Source organism: Anastrepha obliqua, chromosome 5 (assembly GCF_027943255.1).
Source record: "Anastrepha obliqua isolate idAnaObli1 chromosome 5, idAnaObli1_1.0, whole genome shotgun sequence".
Taxonomy (NCBI): domain Eukaryota; kingdom Metazoa; phylum Arthropoda; class Insecta; order Diptera; family Tephritidae; genus Anastrepha; species Anastrepha obliqua.
Window position 1 is genome coordinate 100,733,827 of NC_072896.1, and position 19,279 is coordinate 100,753,105.

Here is a 19,279-nt window from a genome sequence, read left to right on the forward strand (position 1 = left end):
TGTTCTCTCTTTCCGGGGTACAACGCAATACAAGATCACCCACTTGACGTCTAAGCTGCTTCCAAGTGATTGCTAACTCCGCCTCTATCAGTAAATAATACTGCCGGTGCTGCCTTGCGGCTGAGAGTGCTGCACAAAGGCAGGTAAACACGAAATCAAGTGAAGAGTTTTCGAAAGAAAAGTACTCCAAAGAGTGTTTGGCCCCACACACTGCAACGACGGAACGAACCGAATACCCTACAACGACGAATTGCTGAACTTATGCCAGCGAGAAGACGTCATTAAATCAATAAAATCCCAAAAGCTTCGATGGTTAGGTCACACTGTGCGCTAGAAGCACAGTCGCTTTCAAAAATATTTCTTAGCAACAAGTGCCCTAACGACCCAGACCTCAGAACGTCCAAGTTAAACTCTAGACCAAATCATAGCCGATCTGGAGGCCTATTGCTATGAATCGTGCATAGTAGAAGATGATTGTGGATGAAGCTAAATCTCACTCTTAGCTGTAATCGCTACTTAAGGATAGTATAGGATAGTAGTAGAATAGTATACCGCACTTTGAGTATTGGAAGTGCGGATTTATTTATTTTATCGACATAAGAGCACAACGCAACGACGACTTCTAAGCTGCATACCGAACATTTGCTCTAATTCAGGTATACTTTTTATGCACATATGGCTCCATTATATGCAGTTTTCTGACTCGAAAACATTAATAGCAAAACCAACTAAGTAAAAGAGTTGTCTGAGAGATGCCTATACTATTAATGTGAAACGAAGACCTATTGTTCACATTAAATTTTTGATAAAAAAAAATTTTTTGCACTAAATTTATAACAAATAACTTGAGATTAGTTTTTCGGTGACCAGCTAATCCTGGAAGGGCAAAAAAAACAAATAGTAAAGATTTTGTCTCAAAAACACCTTTTCAGCCACTTAAATGTATTGACTCCCACATGGAAAAACCAATAAAATTTAAATTAAAATTTGAACCATGGGAAAAAACATTAATTAAAATTATTTCAACCAAAGATGCAATGTAATTCTGTCAGAATTTGTACGCCATCAGCAAGCATGTCACGCTCAAAATTTTATAATATGCAAATTGCATTCGTACGTTTGTATTAACACAAACGTAGATTGCACACACACACATTTGTGCAACTGAAAGTCATGCCAGCTGTTTCATTGATGAGATGTATATACATGTACATATGCACATGCGCAAACACAAATACACATAAGCAAACATATTGGCCAATATTCGCATTTTTTAAGTTTTAATTAACTTTATTTTTTAATGATAGCGAGTTGCAGGTTGCAATGAATTATTATTCCATATCAAATACCAAATATTTATTAATACTGTCGCTTTTGCAAATTCATAAAATTCTTCTGATTTGAGTGTATTCCGTTTTTTCATGTTTTTTTTTTTTTAATTTTATTTTTAATTTCAGAACAATGGCGCCCAACAATTGGCTTCCGAGGCGACCGTCTACATTATGCTCGAGGATGTTAACGATGAGATACCATTGTTTACCGAACGTGAACAGGAGACTGTGCTGGAAGGTGAACCCATTGGCACCAAAGTGACGCAAGTGAATGCCATCGACAAGGATGGCACATTTCCAAACAATCAGGTAAACAAAAGACAACTTTTAGCTAAATGTAATGAAGAAAAAGCAGCAAAAACAAATATGCAAGCAGTAGCGTGGAAATATAATATTGGGTGAAGCAAAATGTTCTCTGAATTTTTTCACTTTATTACGATGATTTTTTCTTTAGTCACATCACGAGTTGAATATTATTTTGTATGCATTCGTTTTGAAGGAATTTTATAGAATTATTATTATTAAGGGATTATGGAAGAGTTCCTAGTAAAGTTGTACACAAATTATATTTAAATTAAATATAATCAAAATTGAACGAAAAAGAACATTAAAAATAAAAATAAAATACTACGGCCTGCGATTGGATACATGTAAGCGATACTTCTTCAAGTGATACAAGCAAGTAACCTGGAAACGATTTGAAAAAAAAATATATATAATAAGTTTGTGACTAATTCAGCGGCCATCATAGCCAAATAGGTTGGTGCGTGACCATCACTCGGAAGTGTACAGGGTCGAAGGCCCGGGCACGCAACACCAATTGATAGAAAAAGATTTTCTAGTACAGGTCGCCCCTCGGCAGGCGTATTTCTGCTGTAAAAAAGCATCTCCATAAAACACCATCAGCCGTGCGGAGTTCGTCTTCAAACTGCAAGTCTTTGCATTTGTAGAAAAACATCAAGACGAACACCACAAGAAGTAAGAGGAGCTCGGCCAAACACCCATAACAAGGGTGTAAGCGCTAATTACGTATATAGTAAATATAAAATTATTAATGTTGAAAATTTTAGTAGAGAATTTTTTGGAGTGAAATACCTTTGACTTCTTTTAACATTTAAAGATATTTTTTGTAAATTTTTGACGATAAAATATACAGAGTTGCCCATATTCGACGGACCCAGGTGTTTTTTGGGCCCATTCCAATCGACGATGCTTGTCCGCAGGCAACAATCTTTGCGTCAGTTGAATATTATACGGGAATAAATGCAAATCAATGCGGATAATTTGTTGTAAAGTAGTCCGAGCAATGCCCAACTGCTGAAAACGGCGATTTTGGGATGTCCTTGGCGACGTCTCAATACTAGCCCGTACAAGAGCAATATTCTCATCCGATCGCCTTGGTCGCATCACCAGTCGAAAACCTTTTGTACAAACGTTTAATGGTGTTTTTAGAACGCGCACTTTTCACATTATTTAATTTTTTATACGCACGTTGAGTTTTCATAATTGACATCTTTTGTTGAATGTAAATTTCAACAATTTGGGAGCGCTCCCGTGGCGTGTGCTGTTCCATGGTAAAAATCTGCTTGGACCGACGATTCCAACGCGGGATGTCATTAAGCGATCTGACATCTCTGTCAAAAGATACAGGGTTGCCAGATAGGTCCGTCGAATATTAACAACCCTGTACTTTATAAGTTTTTTTTGGTGCTTGGGAAACAATTTTATATGTTACTAAATTATTTTTTTCATATTTTTACTTTTTTCATCAGCTTATAGAAATATATTAAAATACAAATTTATGATTTTGAAATTTATGTTTTGAAGGTATTTTTAGTTTTTTCAAGTTTTTTCTCTAAAACTTCATTTTTTTCTTTAATTTTTTTAAGGTAAAAAATATGGTTAAAAACAAATTATTTTGATTTTTTTTGTTAAATATTTTTGTGAAAACAGTTTCTTATTATAATTAAAAAAAAATTTAAATGTATGTTATCCCGAATTTTTTTTTAATTTTGCAAAAGAAAGCAATATATTTCATTTGAACAAAATTTCCACAAAGAATAAATCTCAAAACTAAAAATCATGTTTCTTTAGTTTTGATTTTCAAAGCTTTTAAAGGAGTTTTTAGGTGAGATATGTATATTCGGCTCTTTTTAAAATTTCTGTGTTTTCTTAAATATTTTGAGATAAAATATATTAAAAAAATTATTTTGCAAAAAATCATTTATTGTTAAAAAATTTCGGGAAAAAATTTATCTTTATATAATATTGTAATTAAAAAAAATTAAACATATTTTATCCCAAACAAAAAAAAAGAATCGCTAAGGCATTTTTTATTTATTACTAAATTAACATTCTTCGTAGCAACTATACTTTCACGCATAGTGCAAAACAGTCTTCTGAATAATCTGCAATTCCTCGGTAATCGCGCAAATGCCGATTTGACTAGACTATTTTCATGATTTTATCAATATTTTCGGCGGTTAGCCTGCCAGGGTATGCCTCATCTTCAATATTCGCATCACCAGAAATCGCTGAAATCACAAGCATTTCAAATTTTTGTTGCTTCCCCTTCACCTATTGGTGGTAGTTGGAGTAAGGATTGTATAGAATTTTTTTTTATTTACCTTTATTTTGGAGCTTTGTAACACTCAACTGGCCCCGCCAAAAACTAATTTTTGTGGGAGCACTTTTTGCAAGCATTTCAGCTTTAAATCACGATATATTATGACTCATTGAAATATAAGTATCGTGAGATATGGCGCACAGAGGACATCTAACGAAAAATATTTCGAACTTTTCACTTCACCTAATTTGTATGTTAGAGCCGTAGGGGCGTATGAGCAACAATGGCCGTACAAGTGACGCTGATGAGCGCTTGTGCCAATGCAGTCAAGTGTGAGTGCGGTTGATAAGCGTCAGTAGGCTACACAGTCAAGCAGTCAAGTACCCAACCAGTTGGCTAAGCGCTTAGCGATATGCAGATTGCCAAACAGAGTGGCCTATGTACCCAAAACATACACCGAGCAGCGTTCACAATTTTCTAAAATTAAAGGACTATTTATGTTTGGTTTTTCTATTCTGTTCTGTTTTTTCTCCCGAATATCTTATCAAATCCTTTTACGCTTTGCCGTTCACGCGAACAGAAAAACAAATTATGCTTGTGAAATAATTAAAATTGCATGTTTATTAAGGCGTATTAAACGGGATCAGCTAGCCACTAAAGTGGTGGAAGGGGTGCTTAAGTAGAAAAACAAAGCTTGGAATAGAATTGTTGGGACTGCTGTAGTCCAGCGTAACTAAATTACTAAAATGAGTGCAGAAATCAGTTGAGTGGAATGAATGCTGTGCAAGCTCACGCCTACTAAGCCACAGCAAAGACTGAGCCAGTTCACAAGCGCGTTGACTTGGAAATTGCGGCAAAGCAAAAATTAAAAAAAAATTTAAATAATATAAAGGAAATGGATAGAAAAACAATGCGCGAGGATTTTACCGCCAAGCACAAAAAATCATGATGACTTGCGTGCGTAATTACAATGTGCTGTAAAAAATTAAAAATTATACTTAAAAAAAGAAGAAGCGTTTCAATGTCGACCATTGTTTTTTTTCTTTTTTTTTTGTTTACTTTGCCTCTGCAAAGTCCCTTTATTTCTCGTATTAGAATTTCCAACACCATTTTTACAATTTTGCTAGAACTGCTGTCTCTGCCGCAGGCTTATATCGCCATCTTGCTCACATTTTCACGCTAATAAATGCCAAAAGGTATTATGTACCACATACAGAAAAAAAAGAAAATAGTAAAAATTTTGAAACTGTGCGACCGTCCGTATGCAGCGAAATTCGCCAGTAACTGCCGTGAAGTTGTATGAGTATTAGTAGGCTTGTGTGCGCCCCGCTCGCTGCTAATCGGTCTTCCGTTGCTTCCGCTTGACAAGTTAGCCATTGCAGGTAGCCACAATCTTGCGGTCTGTGTGCGCCATATATCCGTGATAATTCGCCCCAATGTTTTATTTTCGTTTTTGACGCGCAAAATTGGGCAGATGTGAAAAGTTCCAGGGTGTAAAATGGAGAAGAGAAGCCTAGATACCAGCTGTTGTTTTTTTTTAACTAAGTGCTCATACTAATTAATGCCTTCATCTGTTTGACATTCCAAAAGCAAAATGGAAAACATTTATTTTCTAAAATGTATTCGCAAGCACAAATGTATTAGACACTTTCACTGAGAAAATGTGCCAGGGTGAGCAAAATTTGCATTTGTATATAATTGTGAAACTGTTGAACTGGTAGCGCGAATTCAGTATTTGATTTGGCTTTTTGTCTAGTGTCCTGCTTTTCATTCTGTATCCTTCAAAAAATCAAATGAAGTATTGCGCGCGTAAAGATTTAAGGATAGAAATACAGAAAATTGGTAGATAGTTATTGTTAGTAGGAAATTACTGATTTAAGAGTTTCTAATATATTTTGGAATTTTTTTCAGGTTAGTCAATTTCATTTTACAATTAAGACTAATCAGCATCAAAAGTATATAAGGAATGAGCTAATTGCTTAAAGCCTAAGAATTTCAAATTGACTGAGGAATCAAAAAATTTTCTTAAAAGGATTTAAAAATTTGGGTTAGTCATTACCACTCGATAACGCTATCGATACATAGACATACAGAATTTTATTAACCTTCAGTGCATAGAACCAAACTCTATTCTTTCAGAGGTTGTTCACTTGCTGAATCAGAATCACACATCAAAGTAGTTTCACGACGTCAGATTCTCGATATTCCAGTCTAAAAGCACATCCAACAATTTAGTTATATTTAAGGTTAACATATTTCTGTATTTTTATTTAAAGGACGGAACAAAGTCCAATTTTTCCATTTTTATAAGCAGTTTGACGTAAAATTAAAAAAAAAGCTACACAAAATCTTTATTTATCTCCGGGATATCATCTGTTAAATTCAAAGTATTGGGTTGGAGGGAAAGTTCTGTCATATTTTAAATAGGCAGGAAACTCTTCTTGTAAATAAAAAAAAACAGCTGACTAGTGAATCAGTGGTAACTTTCTTTTTTTCTTGCTTAATAATAAAAAAAGGTGTATTTTTCATGGTTCATCGTTTCCTTGTATGAACTCCAAAAAGATAGCAAGGCATTGGTTGCATGTAAAAATTTATGTGCGGTATTTTGAAAAGATGGTTTAGCAAATTTCTGTCCACGGATCTGGGCCTCCAAGAAAGTGATCGATCAAGAAGAAAGATCGATAATGATATTTTGCGATTCATGTTGGAAAATAATCCACATTTAACTAGTCGAGAAATTGCAGAAGAGTTTGGCATTCATCATACAACTGTTGGAGATCACGTTAAATTTCTTCGTTTTATGTTAAAGCAAAGTGTTTGGGTTTCACATGAAATATTTTCTTTAAAATACAACAAAACTTTCCCTCCAACCCAATATTTAGTGAAATCGTCGCTATGCAGAAACTGAGTAAATAATCAGATAAATAAAATAGTAAATTACTAACACTTAAAACGGCTTAGAAAATTGCGAATATCAGAACTATTATTTCTTACAACATGGAGAGCTCATCCGTGATATTTTTGTCAAGCACTGTTAGATAGATAGTGAATGCTACGAGAGAAGAGGAATACTATCAGGCATATTTCGTAAATCAAACTTTTGAAAGAAAAATATATATACCAGGTGAAGTCTAAAATAAACAAGACTGAGATAAAATAGAACCGACTGGAGATTTATTCTCATAACTTCGAATTTATTTATTCAAAATAATCCCTTCTGCCCTCGGTACACTGTTCTGCGCGATCTAAAACCTTTTCGAAAGAGTTTCAGATCATTGACCCAAATGTCCGTCAGGATATCGGTATAAGCCTTCTACCTATTCGAATTAGACGAATGCGATACAACAAACGCTTCAAAACGCCAAAATAAAAATTGTGTTGACGTTTTGGCTCATTGGCATGAACTCCTAGTAAACAATTCCCTTGGAATCATAAAAACAAAGGACCATCGACTTAATTTTTGACTTCTCCAAACGCGATTTTTTGGGTGGTGGCTTGTCTGGAGTCTTCCATTTGGCACTTTGACGCTTAGTTTCAGGTCGGATGTTGTTGGAAACACCACGTTTCATCATCAGTTACAATGTTGCAAAGGAAATTTTCGTCTTTTCTCGCCTCTTTAAGAGGTCTTTCGAATGTTGAATTCTGAGCAATTTTTAATCCTCGGTTAATTTGTGCGGAATGGAATGTGCATAGACCTTTCGTAATAAAAGAAAGCAAATTATTTCTCCTTTTAATTGACATTTTTTTATTTTATTGTGCATGCTTTACGCAATTTCAATATTAATTTATTTGAAAACTAAGTGGTAACATCATCCATAAAACTTTGTAACTAAAATGCTCTCGATCGGAGCTTACGTGATACCCAAATTTTGATATTTTATTCATCTGTACTGTTGCTCACCACTTAAGGCTTAAGAACTAAGTGGCAACACCACATGTACATTATTTTAATTAAGGCTTATTATTTTTTTACGTTTTTTATATACAAAATATAACCTTGTAGCATACTTGTATTTTATAATTTATTAATGTATTATATTTAATTTTATATGGCAATACCTTCAACTTGTTAAGATTTAATTTGAAGTTTTCTTATATGGCAATGCCCTAAAATTGTAATGATTACTCAAAATTTGAATTTTCTAATAGGATTGATTTTGCCTATAAAAAGCCTGCGCGCTTTTGGAAAGAACACATTCCGTTTGGTAATCGGCGGTGAGCAGAGCTTAGCTTAGGTGCTTGTCAATTACTACCTTTGCAGTGTGGACAGCGTTGGCTGGCAGCTTACTAAATGCAGTTGTTTTAGTTTTCCGGCGTTTCTATTGCGATTAAAAATACTACAGTAAAATTTTACAATAAAGTAAATTACATTTTATGATAAAAGAAATACAACTTTACAACCTCAAATTAAATTTTGGTATTAATTTAAATTTTTCTTTAAAATTAGATGGCAACACCTTTTAAAAATATTATTGCATTAATGCTATATTTACCTTGAAATATCTATGCACATATATTTTTTTTTCAATTATCAATCACAGTGCTCCTAAAGCAAGGGCAGGGTTTTTGAAAATGGATCCAAGATTTTCCAACGTAGAGTATTCGTACATGACCTCTAGATTTCAAATTTTCAAACCCCGAAATCGTACCTGATCCTATTTTAAAGATAGAGTAAGTTTACCTGTGGTAAATCTAGTTGAAAGACTTACATTACTTATTTTCAGTTTAAATGTGCATAGGTTCATGTCTACGCCAGATAAAGATCTAGTAGGCCTTGCCAGGCTAGACGTTTATTTGTACATTTCACAATATCTAAAAAGTCACTTGTAGTCTAGCAGCCACCATCTCAACAACACAAATACCTGTAATTTAAAATAAACTCACAATCCTAATATAAATCACCTTTGACGCAAACATTTTGGTCCTATTCATCACTAAAAAACTGAAATAATTTTTGTTAAATTACGAATAAAAAAGGCTTTGCAGATATTTTCAAGTAGTGTTTGACTTGTTTAGAATGGTGCAATGGACACTACGAAAGCTTGTTCTCACGATGAAAATAGACGTAAAGTCTGCGGACCTTGTGGTACAAAAATTTCTTTTGGCAAAAAAAAGCTGAATAAATTTCTTATAAACGAAAAGTATGAAACATTGATAAAGAAATTTATAAACAAAGATTATGATTTAAATAACGAAAAATACCCCCTTAGCATATGCAGAACTTGCTACCTCACACTTTTTGATGCAAGTAACAACATTTTTACAAGACCTTTTCCAGACATGCCAGATTACAATAGTTTGGTTTTACCTAAAAGTACTCGCACATCTATGGACAGTTGTAATTGTTATGTATGTTTAACAGGCAGATATAAAGGTCATGAGAAAGTAGTAAAGGTTAAGGGTTATAAACGGAATTTCGAAACTAAGATTGATACAACTAATGGTCTCTATGGATCCTCAAATATTGACAAACTTGCAAAGAAAGACAGCTAAAAAAAGGAAAAAACTAATATACAAATATGTAAAAAATGCTTACAAGAAATTGGTAAAGGCAAAAAACATTCATGTAATAATATTCAAGGCAATGCTTTAAAAATAATAGAAAAACTTCCTGATGTCAAGCAAGAAATCGTTGCGTCAACTATTATTAGAACCAAAATTGATTCTGAAGACGATATAAATCGACACATTAAGAATAAGAAAATTGAGTTGAGTACGAAGGGTTCTAAAATGAGAGTTGTTGTTAATCCTAATGAAAAAAAGGACATTACGTTCAGTGAAGAGCGTTTGGATAATTTGCGAGTAAACCTTGGCTTATCCAGTAATAAAATGAAAAGCATTGCTAACTTTTTAAGATCAAATATTGGAAGAAAGTCAGTACCCGTTGACTATAAGAAGCACATGTCAGAAAAATCGAAACTTTTACAAGATATATATAAAAAAGATAAATACTTTTTTGATTGTGATGATGCAAAAAAAGAAGAAAGACCAGTGGTTTACGCAAATGCGGAAGAACTTTTTGGTGCAGTAATTATGGAAAGAAAACTTGAAGGGAATGTTTGTGTTAAAGCAATGGCTGACGGGGGCCGCGGATTTTTTAAAATTTCTTTATCAATATTTCAAGAAAATTCTGATGGTGATGATTTTAATTATGATGATTTAACAATTCATGATAAAAATCAGAGAAGTCTTTATTCTGAGGGAGGTAGCGCAAGTAAGAAAGCAAAATTGATGAGCGTGAAACGAGTTATACTACTATGCATTGTACCTAAGATAAAGGAAACGTATGAAAACGTAAAACTTTTGTTTGACATCACTAAAATAAATAACATTCCCTTCAAGTTCGTTTCGGATTTTAAATTGATGCTTATCATAAATGGCCAACAGACGGCATCTGCAATGTTTCCTTGTCCTTATTGTTTTGTTTCACTTAACGACTTGAAAGAAAACAAGACATCTGGACAGGAAGATGTGCTTTACAATCAATGTAGTTCCAATGCAGATAATTTTGAAAGCAATGTTATCAAACTGAAATCATACGGAGATTTAAGAAACGATTATGAACAGTTCAATCTTGCTGGTGGAAATAAGAAAAACAGCAAAGAGTTTCATAGCACTATTAACCTCCCTCTATTTACCGAAAGTGATGACATCACTGTGTTAGAAAAATGCGTAATTCCTGAATTACGCGTGCTAATGGGCTTCGTAAACCATCTGTTTTGGAAAGGTTTAGTACCCCTTTTGGGAAAAGATAAAGCTTTGATATGGCCAAAAAAATTAAAACTTATTTCCAAAAACTACCACGGAGATTGTTTCGAAGGCAATGCATGTAGGAAACTTTTAAAAGAAGCTCACAAACTAAATGATCCTGAGATTTATGAAACTGTGGGATATTTAAAAATCATACCTTTTACCAATGCTTTTGTAATAATGAATAAAGTTGTCGATTGTAGTTTTACATCTGGAAAAGTAGGACCAGAACTAAACGTTCATTTGGATAAGTTAAACAAAGCTTTGATTGCTTTACATGAAATTGAAGGCATCTCAGTAACCTTAAAAATTCATGTCTTAAAAACCCACATTATGGAATGTCTTCAATTCATAAAACACAATGATGGTCTAGGATATTGGTCCGAGCAAAGTGGAGAGTCACTCCACCGTGAATTCTCGCAAACTTGGGAGAGATATAAAATAAATACAATCGAAGATGAGTTATACTTAGAGAAGCTTTTTACAGCAGTTGTAGAATTTTCATCACTTAATGCATAATCAAAATTTTGATTCCAAGGAGTATCGTTATCGCTCAAGTTTTTATTTAATAATAACATTTAAAAAAATCAAAAAAAACCAAAAAAAAAATATAAAAAAACAAAAAATCAACCAAAAAAAATTTAAAAAACAAAATGGGACCAGGTTACCACTACGTCCCCGTCGTTGGTCCTGGGTTACGCTGAAAGTGGTTTACATTTAAGTACATACATAAGTAATACATACATTTATCTTTAAAATAGGATCAGGTACGATTTCGGGGTTTGAAAATTTGAAATCTAGAGGTCATATACGAAAACTCTACGTTGGAAAATCTTGGATCCATTTTCAAAAACCCTGCCCTTGCTTTAGGAGCACTGTGCAATACAATACTTATATATTGTTGTTATCAATTTCTTAGTTTCCAAAAAAAAAGTGGCAACATCAGCTTAATACATTTTTTATTAAAGCTTGTTTTTTTTTATTAAAGCTTCCTTTTATTTGCTATCCCTAGTTTAGTATTCAAATGTACGTGTCAAAAGTTGTTATTTTTGCAATACCAATAATATGGCAACACCAGCTAATATACTCTTTTATTAAAGCTTATTTAAGCAACTTGCATTTGATGCCTATGTATAATATTCAACTAAAATGTGTGATAAATTGCTATTTTGATAATACAATTAAAGTGGCAACGCCATACAATTTTTTTATAATAATTTAAATTTTTTTTTACATATATTTAATATTTACCTTGATGGCATGTGCAATTGTACTTTTTATTATTATTTTTTTATTAATTATTTATTATTACAAACAGGTGGCAACACCCGACTACAAAAATTAATTTTACTGAAAAATATTTCTTTTTGATATTCAGGATATAATAAATATATTTAACTTTTTATTCCTATCTCCATTCTTGATTTGTGAACAACATCAAGGTGCACACCACAAATAGTAGAAGGAGCTCGGCCAAACACCCAAAAGAGGTGTAAGCGCCAATTATAAATACATATATATGTATGTGTGCATGTATGTATATTTATTTGTATGCATGTGTATACAATAACTTTTTTTAAAATAATTTTTCATAGATTACTTATCTTTACTTGCAAACAGGTGGCAACACCCATACAAATTAGTATGGCACACGCACCATCTTCAGCTCCTATTTCTAAAAAATATTAATATGGGAGCTGTAGTTTTTAAGTGATGCTCTTTCGAACAATGCTCTACGTTTTTATACTCGTGCATGCATGCGTGTACGTAGCGGTTTCACTAAGTATAATAATTTTTAGATCCAGTGTTATTTCGAGTGTCACAAAAAATTTTAAGAAATGTAATCTATATATATAAAAAGAAGTTACATTTCCTTGGTAATCTTATAACTCAAGAACCGCCATACCGATTGACACAAAAATTTGAGAGTTCTTTTCTATCTTTGAGGAGGTGGTTTATGTGAAGTTTGATTGAAATCGGTGCAGCCGTTCCTGAGTTATGACATTTTATGTGAGTAATGGTTTCCTCTCATACGAAATGCCTGTATGGGAAAAACAACAACAAATACACAGCCGCTTAGGGGCGTTTCTGTTGTACTGTTGTGGTTGTAAGTGTATTATGTTAATATTAATTTTGGACGAAAATATAATAAAAACTGGAGCATTCAGGGAACTGGAAAGACATTTTTAACTTTATTTATTTTAGCATAATTTATTTAGCGTAAAAAAATTGAAATGGAAATTAAAGAATCAAAGTTTAATTACAAGTTTTTATCGGCTCTTTCACCTTACCTGTATATACTTAGGTGACCACCACAATCAAATTTTAAAAAAGTACAGAAAAGGCTATTGTGACATCTTTAGAAAGTATGTTGAAAAAAATCAACTAATTCAACTGTTTAAACATTTTACGAGTTCTATAAAGAAAACTTAATATGAAAAATTTCTTGCGATATAAAAAAAACATTTTATGTATGGTGGTGCGAAGCCCACTGGGAAATGCTAGTACAATATAAAAAATGAAGTTCTTAAAATCCTACAAATTTATTTAGAACAAAAAACAACATTTTTTCCCTTGTAAATACATTTCCTTGACCAACGGTACTACCGCAGTTACTTATTTTACCTCCTAATTCACCATACTGAGCCACAGCAAGATTTGCCTGGGTACTGCTTGCATTCACATAAAACACTCAATGCCTTTTCACTGCTAATTTTACTAATTTTACTAATTTTTGTTTTTGTTTCTGTTTTTGTCTTCTCGCTGCAGGTCTACTACTACATCGTCGATTCGCCACGCAACGAGGGCAAAGAATTCTTCGAAATTAATTTGCAAAGTGGTGAAATCTTTACCAAAACCGTTTTCGATAGAGAGAAGAAAGGCGCTTATGCACTGGAAGTGGAGGCGCGTGATGGTGCGCCATCAGCACGGCCCAACAGTAATGGACAACCCAATTCAGGTTAGTACCAACTCGCGACTTATGCATTTTAATGAAGATTTTATGCGGCGCGCGCATTTATAGCGCGCAATTATTCAGATTATAAGTTGTGATTTACGAATTGTATGCGTAAAACTTTGACAAAATGCAGCAGTGGCACTGGCAGTGGCAGTGGCAGATGTACGCATCCAAATAGTTATCAACGTCAACACCAGCTAACAACATCAATATTTGCTACCAACATCAACATCTGCCACCAACACCAGACTCCGCCGCCACAGCAGCCGCTGCTGCGTATAACTTTTGCAAGAATAACAAAAATAGCAATCGAGTAAAAGTTTCTTTATGAATTTTATTTTTGAAAACTTTTTCATATGCAAATGCAAATGGCGACAATTTTTGGGTAAATAACATGCTGCATTTACAAGTTTTCTACTTGAATGGTAGAAACGCAAAAATACAAAAACAAAAAAAAAAGAGAGATGGTCTAAGAGTAGCACAGCACACCACGACAGACTGAGTATGCAAAGTGACTGCTGTGCAAAAGTTGTGCGTTTTGAAGTATTTTTTTTTCGCTTTATTTAAAACGTTTGAATTTGAAGTGCCAACAGCTACCATTTCAAGTGGATTAAAATATTGCCGAAAAAAGTTATATTTTCTATCTTTTTTGCAGTTATATAACACTTTTGATGCATTAGTTTTGAAAAAATTAGAAAAAAAATCACTTTTGAGTTATGACTTTTTCCTTAGATTGAAATAAGTAACTTAATAATTCGTGCACTAACTTGGATCGGAGCCACAAAGTGACTTAGCATAGCGAACTATAGAGATACAGTCACCCGCATATGCATGAACTAAGAAACTCCCTCGCTATAAATCAGACTTTGTGCGACTACTTACCTTTTTAGCGCGCATATGCGTGTGTGTGCGTGCGTGTTTGCGCATTTATTCGCAAATTCCACCTCAATGTCGGAAGCGCGTACTTGCACCACTACCACCTCTACTACCTCATTGCCAATAAGCTAACGAAAATACTTTTTATTGCTAACTAACACCCTCGCCTACCTCGCTTTGTAAGCGCTGCTCGCGATTGGCGTTTTGCAAATTCGTTTACCTTTTGAGTGCAGCCAATTTTCGGTTTTGGCATTGAAATCAGTATACACGCGTTGCCAATATTTTTGCCGTACACAGTCAACGCTGTAGTCACAATAACAGCGTGAGTGCACACGCACACACGCGCACTGGCAAATATGCTAACACACAATTGGCTTGCCAAGAGTTTGGTTGGCTTGGTCGTGTTTTGTATTAGTGTAGCGTTGCAGAGTGATTCGTGGCATGTTGAATGTGTGGCTGTATGTGCCTTTATCTTTTTGCACACTACTCAAAGTATGTCAGTTTGTCAGTTCGTTAGCTTGACAGTATGGTATGTCGGTTTATCGTTTGGTGCTGCTTTCATTGGCATTTGCGTTCGCATTTGCAATCTATGAGTATTTTTGTCACATCATCTGTGTATATGAATCGTTCTCTCTCTGTGTGTGTGTGTGTGTGCCAGTGTTTGCATGCACTTATATTTGTTGCTGTTTTGTACTGCTTTTAGCCAATTGTATATGCAAATGGCTAATGCCGTTTTTATTTTGTATTTGTGCACGTACCAACACAGTTCAATTTGATGCTTCTTCTTCCAGCCACACACCATTATTTACCACTCGCATTTGCTATTCTATCGCAGTGTGTTTTAACAAATATTAGCACTCTGAGGCCGGAATTGAATTGCGTTTTGCAAATCTCGATATCGTGTGCGAAAAGTACATAGTAGAAATGTGCTGAATGCTAGCCGATGCCCGGTGGATAATTGCGTGCGTTCTTTGCACAAGCAATAAAAATTCAAACATAAATGAAACTTATCGAAGCATATGAATGAGATTTTGGAAGTGAAGTTTCTCAAGTTAAATACAATTTTCTCAGTTTACCTGTAGATGCAATCTAAATAAGTTTTAGTACTTTTTATTCATAATTGTAGAACAAAAACTTCCTCGAAGCTCTGAAGGCTACAGGCTGATAAATGAGTTCGAGTGCGCCTAAAAGATGCTCTGTTGGATATAGAGAGTTGATGATACACAGGGGCATTTTTTGTTTTCCACTTATAAGTTTCCGCAAAGCACTTGGATTGTTTAGTTTTAATGAGCTTGTCTTTCATGCTTAGTTGGTAAACAGGGCACTAATTTTGATAGTCAATAGTTTCAACGCTTTGTTGAATTTGACAGTATTCCATAGTTGACTGTCAACATCAAATACATGTGCATTTTCACGAAATTTTTCCGCTAGCTTTACCCAGTCGTCCATCATGCATTGTGAAAATTAGAGCATCAGAAATGAAACACGCCATATAAGTCTTCCATAAGCGGAGTCATTATTCAAAGTGTGATTAACTTGAATTAACAGCTAAACTAGCATGAATTATTAAATATGGAAATAAGTTTCCGTCCTTTCTTAGCCAAAGTTACGACTTATTTAAACAATCAAGTGCCTGAAGTATGTGCCATTAGAAGTTACAACTTTACTCCATTTTTCAGACAGCACACGGATTCCTCTGACGAAAAATTCGAGTTCTTTTGCCTTGCTCTATTCATTGAGTCAGCTTGCGATGCTCTCGTAAGAAATGAACCGCTCTCCAATAAGGGCTGACTGCATTGATCGGAGCAGATGGTAATCCGAAGGCGCAACACCTGGGGAATATGGCGGGTGAGGCAAGATTTCCCTATTCAGTCCATCAAAATATTTTGAAACCGATTTAGCAACGTGTGGCCTGGCGTTGTCATGCAGCAACCAGCAAAATCCGTTTATCATGTCTACCGACCCATTCCGGCCACTTTTCTTTGAGAGTTCGATTCAAACGCTTTAGCTGCAGTCGGTAACGATCGCCAGTGATGGTTTCAGATGGTTTGAGGAGTTCATAATAGAGTTCAGAATAGATGCACAACATAACCTTTGAAGCATAAACATTTTTTTCGCTGTCGATGGACTTGGTTCACCTGGCAAGCTCCAACATTTCCGTCACTTAGGGTTATCATTAAAAATTAATTTTTCATCGCCAGTGATGATGCAATGCAGAAAACCTTTTCTTTTCTGCCGTTCAAGAAACATCTCACACGTCACCAAACGTCTCTCGGTATCCCTCTCCCTCAAATTGATGTGCCACCCAGCTACGTGCTTTCTGGGCCTTTTCCATTGCGTGCAAACATTTGCCGGCGGTTGATCTGTCAACATCCAACTCTTTAGACATATCGTCAAGGGTTCGACATGCGTCTTCATCCAATAATTGTTGTAGTTGAGTATCTTCGAATTTTTTCGGTACCCTTCGCGAACTTTATCACTCACGCCGAAGTTGCTACTTTGGAAGCGTCGAAACCACTCTTTACAAGTTATATTTTATGGAGCGTGATTACCGTAAATATTGAACAATATACGAAACGTTTCACCCGCACTTTTCTTTAAGAGGTAATAATGAAGCTTAACTTCCCGCAAATGCAGTTTTTTCAGGACGAACGTAGACATTTGATAAAAAAGCATCTTTACACTTCAAACGAATGTCAACTACTGGCCAATCTGTATATATAAAAATGAATGCCCGTTTGTGTGAGGCTTATAGAATCAACTATGCCATGAAGTAAATCAGTTTAAATTGGTATGAAAAGTTCGGCATCATGTCAGGAAAGCTTAGGGAATATGTATAAAAAAAAGTTATCGAGAGATGGCGCTGTACCCTGATTAGCTTTTCATTTACGAAAAAATTGGTAGTTTTCCTTCTAATTGCTTTGCTTATGAGGGCGTAAATTCTTATCGAATTATTGACTAATTCTTTTCACATCTAATTAGAGACTCAATACGAATAAATCCACGAAATTAAAAAAAATATATTGTAAGTTTTTTAGTAGTTATCCTCTTTCCACACGTATAGTACTGCGATTTTTCGCCAATAATGCTTGGACTCGAAGCAATACCAATCCGTATAAATAATTAATCCTGTCAACCACAGAAAGCAGAAAGTAGTTTTACATTTTTCTATTTATTTTTATTTTCTGAAGGTGCACTATATATCATCTGCTACTTTGAGAACTTTAGTGCAGGATTTCTATAGGTATAAAATATAAGGATTTGTTTTATTTGTCGCGATTAAGGTGAATTACGACTCAGCATATATGCTTTCAATTCTCAACGGCTTATGAAATATTTGTCTTTTTTTATTTAATTAAATCTTTTTAATATTTTTCATATTCCACAATAGTCAAGTACAGCACGTATTTGCTATTTATTTTATTTTTCAATTTATTTATTTAATAAGAATTAGTTGTAAAGTTGCCAGTAATCCAAAATCATAAGTTTGCAATATTTTCCAACGTCTTTCAATCGTAAAGCGATATACTTCATTCCGCGGAAATATCCCACTGACTTTCGACCAATATTTTCAGCGAAAAGGAGTTGTCATTGCTAAAATAACATATGAATAAAAACAAAAAAAAACACGCTATATGCGTCACCAAAGTTTTTTGAGCTAAAACTCACCGAGAGATTCCAAGTGCAGCAAAATTCAATCAGGTTTTGAATAAATGGTAGTTAGCTGCAGCATAGCGATAGTGTACTCTATTAGGACTGCTCGCATCTTGTCAATCCCCGTAAAGCTTAAAAAATATTATTTCACTAAAATTATGGTAACAAATCCAAGGACTCCATTCATAATGCAGTGTCGTAGTGAATATAAAATTCAAATTGCAATACCTGCAGTATATATAATATTTTTTTTTATTAAATTTAGTTTTCAAAAACGGCGCATTGAAAAAAATCCAATTTTCCAAAACAAATTCAATTTTCAAAAAAAAAAATCCAATAATTAAATCCAAAGCAAATTCGGAATTCTGACAAAAAAATATTTTACGGTGGCGCCTTTATAAAAATGTTCAAAAAACACTAAAGAAAATCGATGTTTAAAAAAAATCCGATAATTTTAAAAATTTCCAACCAAAATTAAAAAAAGTCAAAGTTTTCCAAAAAAAATTAAAAATTGTTTACAAGCAAAAAAATATATATTTAAATAATCTTCCCTGCAGAATATATTTAATTGTGAATCGATCAAAAATATCGAGCAAAAATATCAATAGCTATAGAAACATACAATAATAATTTTTTCTCATACATCAATTTTTGAATATCAAAATTTTAAGTTCACAAAGCTTTTATTTTCAAAAGAAAAAAAACTCGAAATTCTCCAAAAGAATTTGTTTTCGGAAAATTGTTTGTAAACAACATAAAATTACTTATGTTACATATTGACATAGCCTCTTCGTACTTCCATGCAGAATATTACTGTGAATGTAGAGTCAAAATATTAATAGCTACACAGCAATTGCTTTCTTTTTGATATATTAATTTTTGAATTAAAAAATTTTAAAACAAAAAAAAAATTTAATAACAAAAATTGCATGTGTTTCATAAAAAAAATTTATTAAAAAATTGAAAAAAAAATATATTCAAAATAAAACATCGAAATTTACCAAAATTTTTTTTTTGAAAAATTGTTTATACTCGAAAGCAACAAAAATTACATGTGTTTCATACAAAAAATTTTGGATTAAAAAATTTTTATAATAAAAAAAAAATTATTTAGGAAAAAACAACTTCGAAATTCGCCAAAAATCT

General features: G+C 33.7%; 1 protein-coding gene across 1 annotated transcript in view; it reads left to right on the forward strand.

Annotated features, from left to right (window-relative positions):
• The window catches only part of LOC129247914 (neural-cadherin-like), a 110,434-nt gene extending 96,823 nt beyond the window's left edge, over positions 1–13,611 (forward strand). The window contains exons 9-10 of the mRNA XM_054887283.1: positions 1,458–1,640; positions 13,417–13,611. Coding sequence (XP_054743258.1) covers positions 1,458–1,640; positions 13,417–13,611 — 378 coding nt within the window. The remainder of the gene's footprint in view (positions 1–1,457; positions 1,641–13,416) is intronic.
• The last annotated feature ends 5,668 nt before the right edge of the window (positions 13,612–19,279 follow it).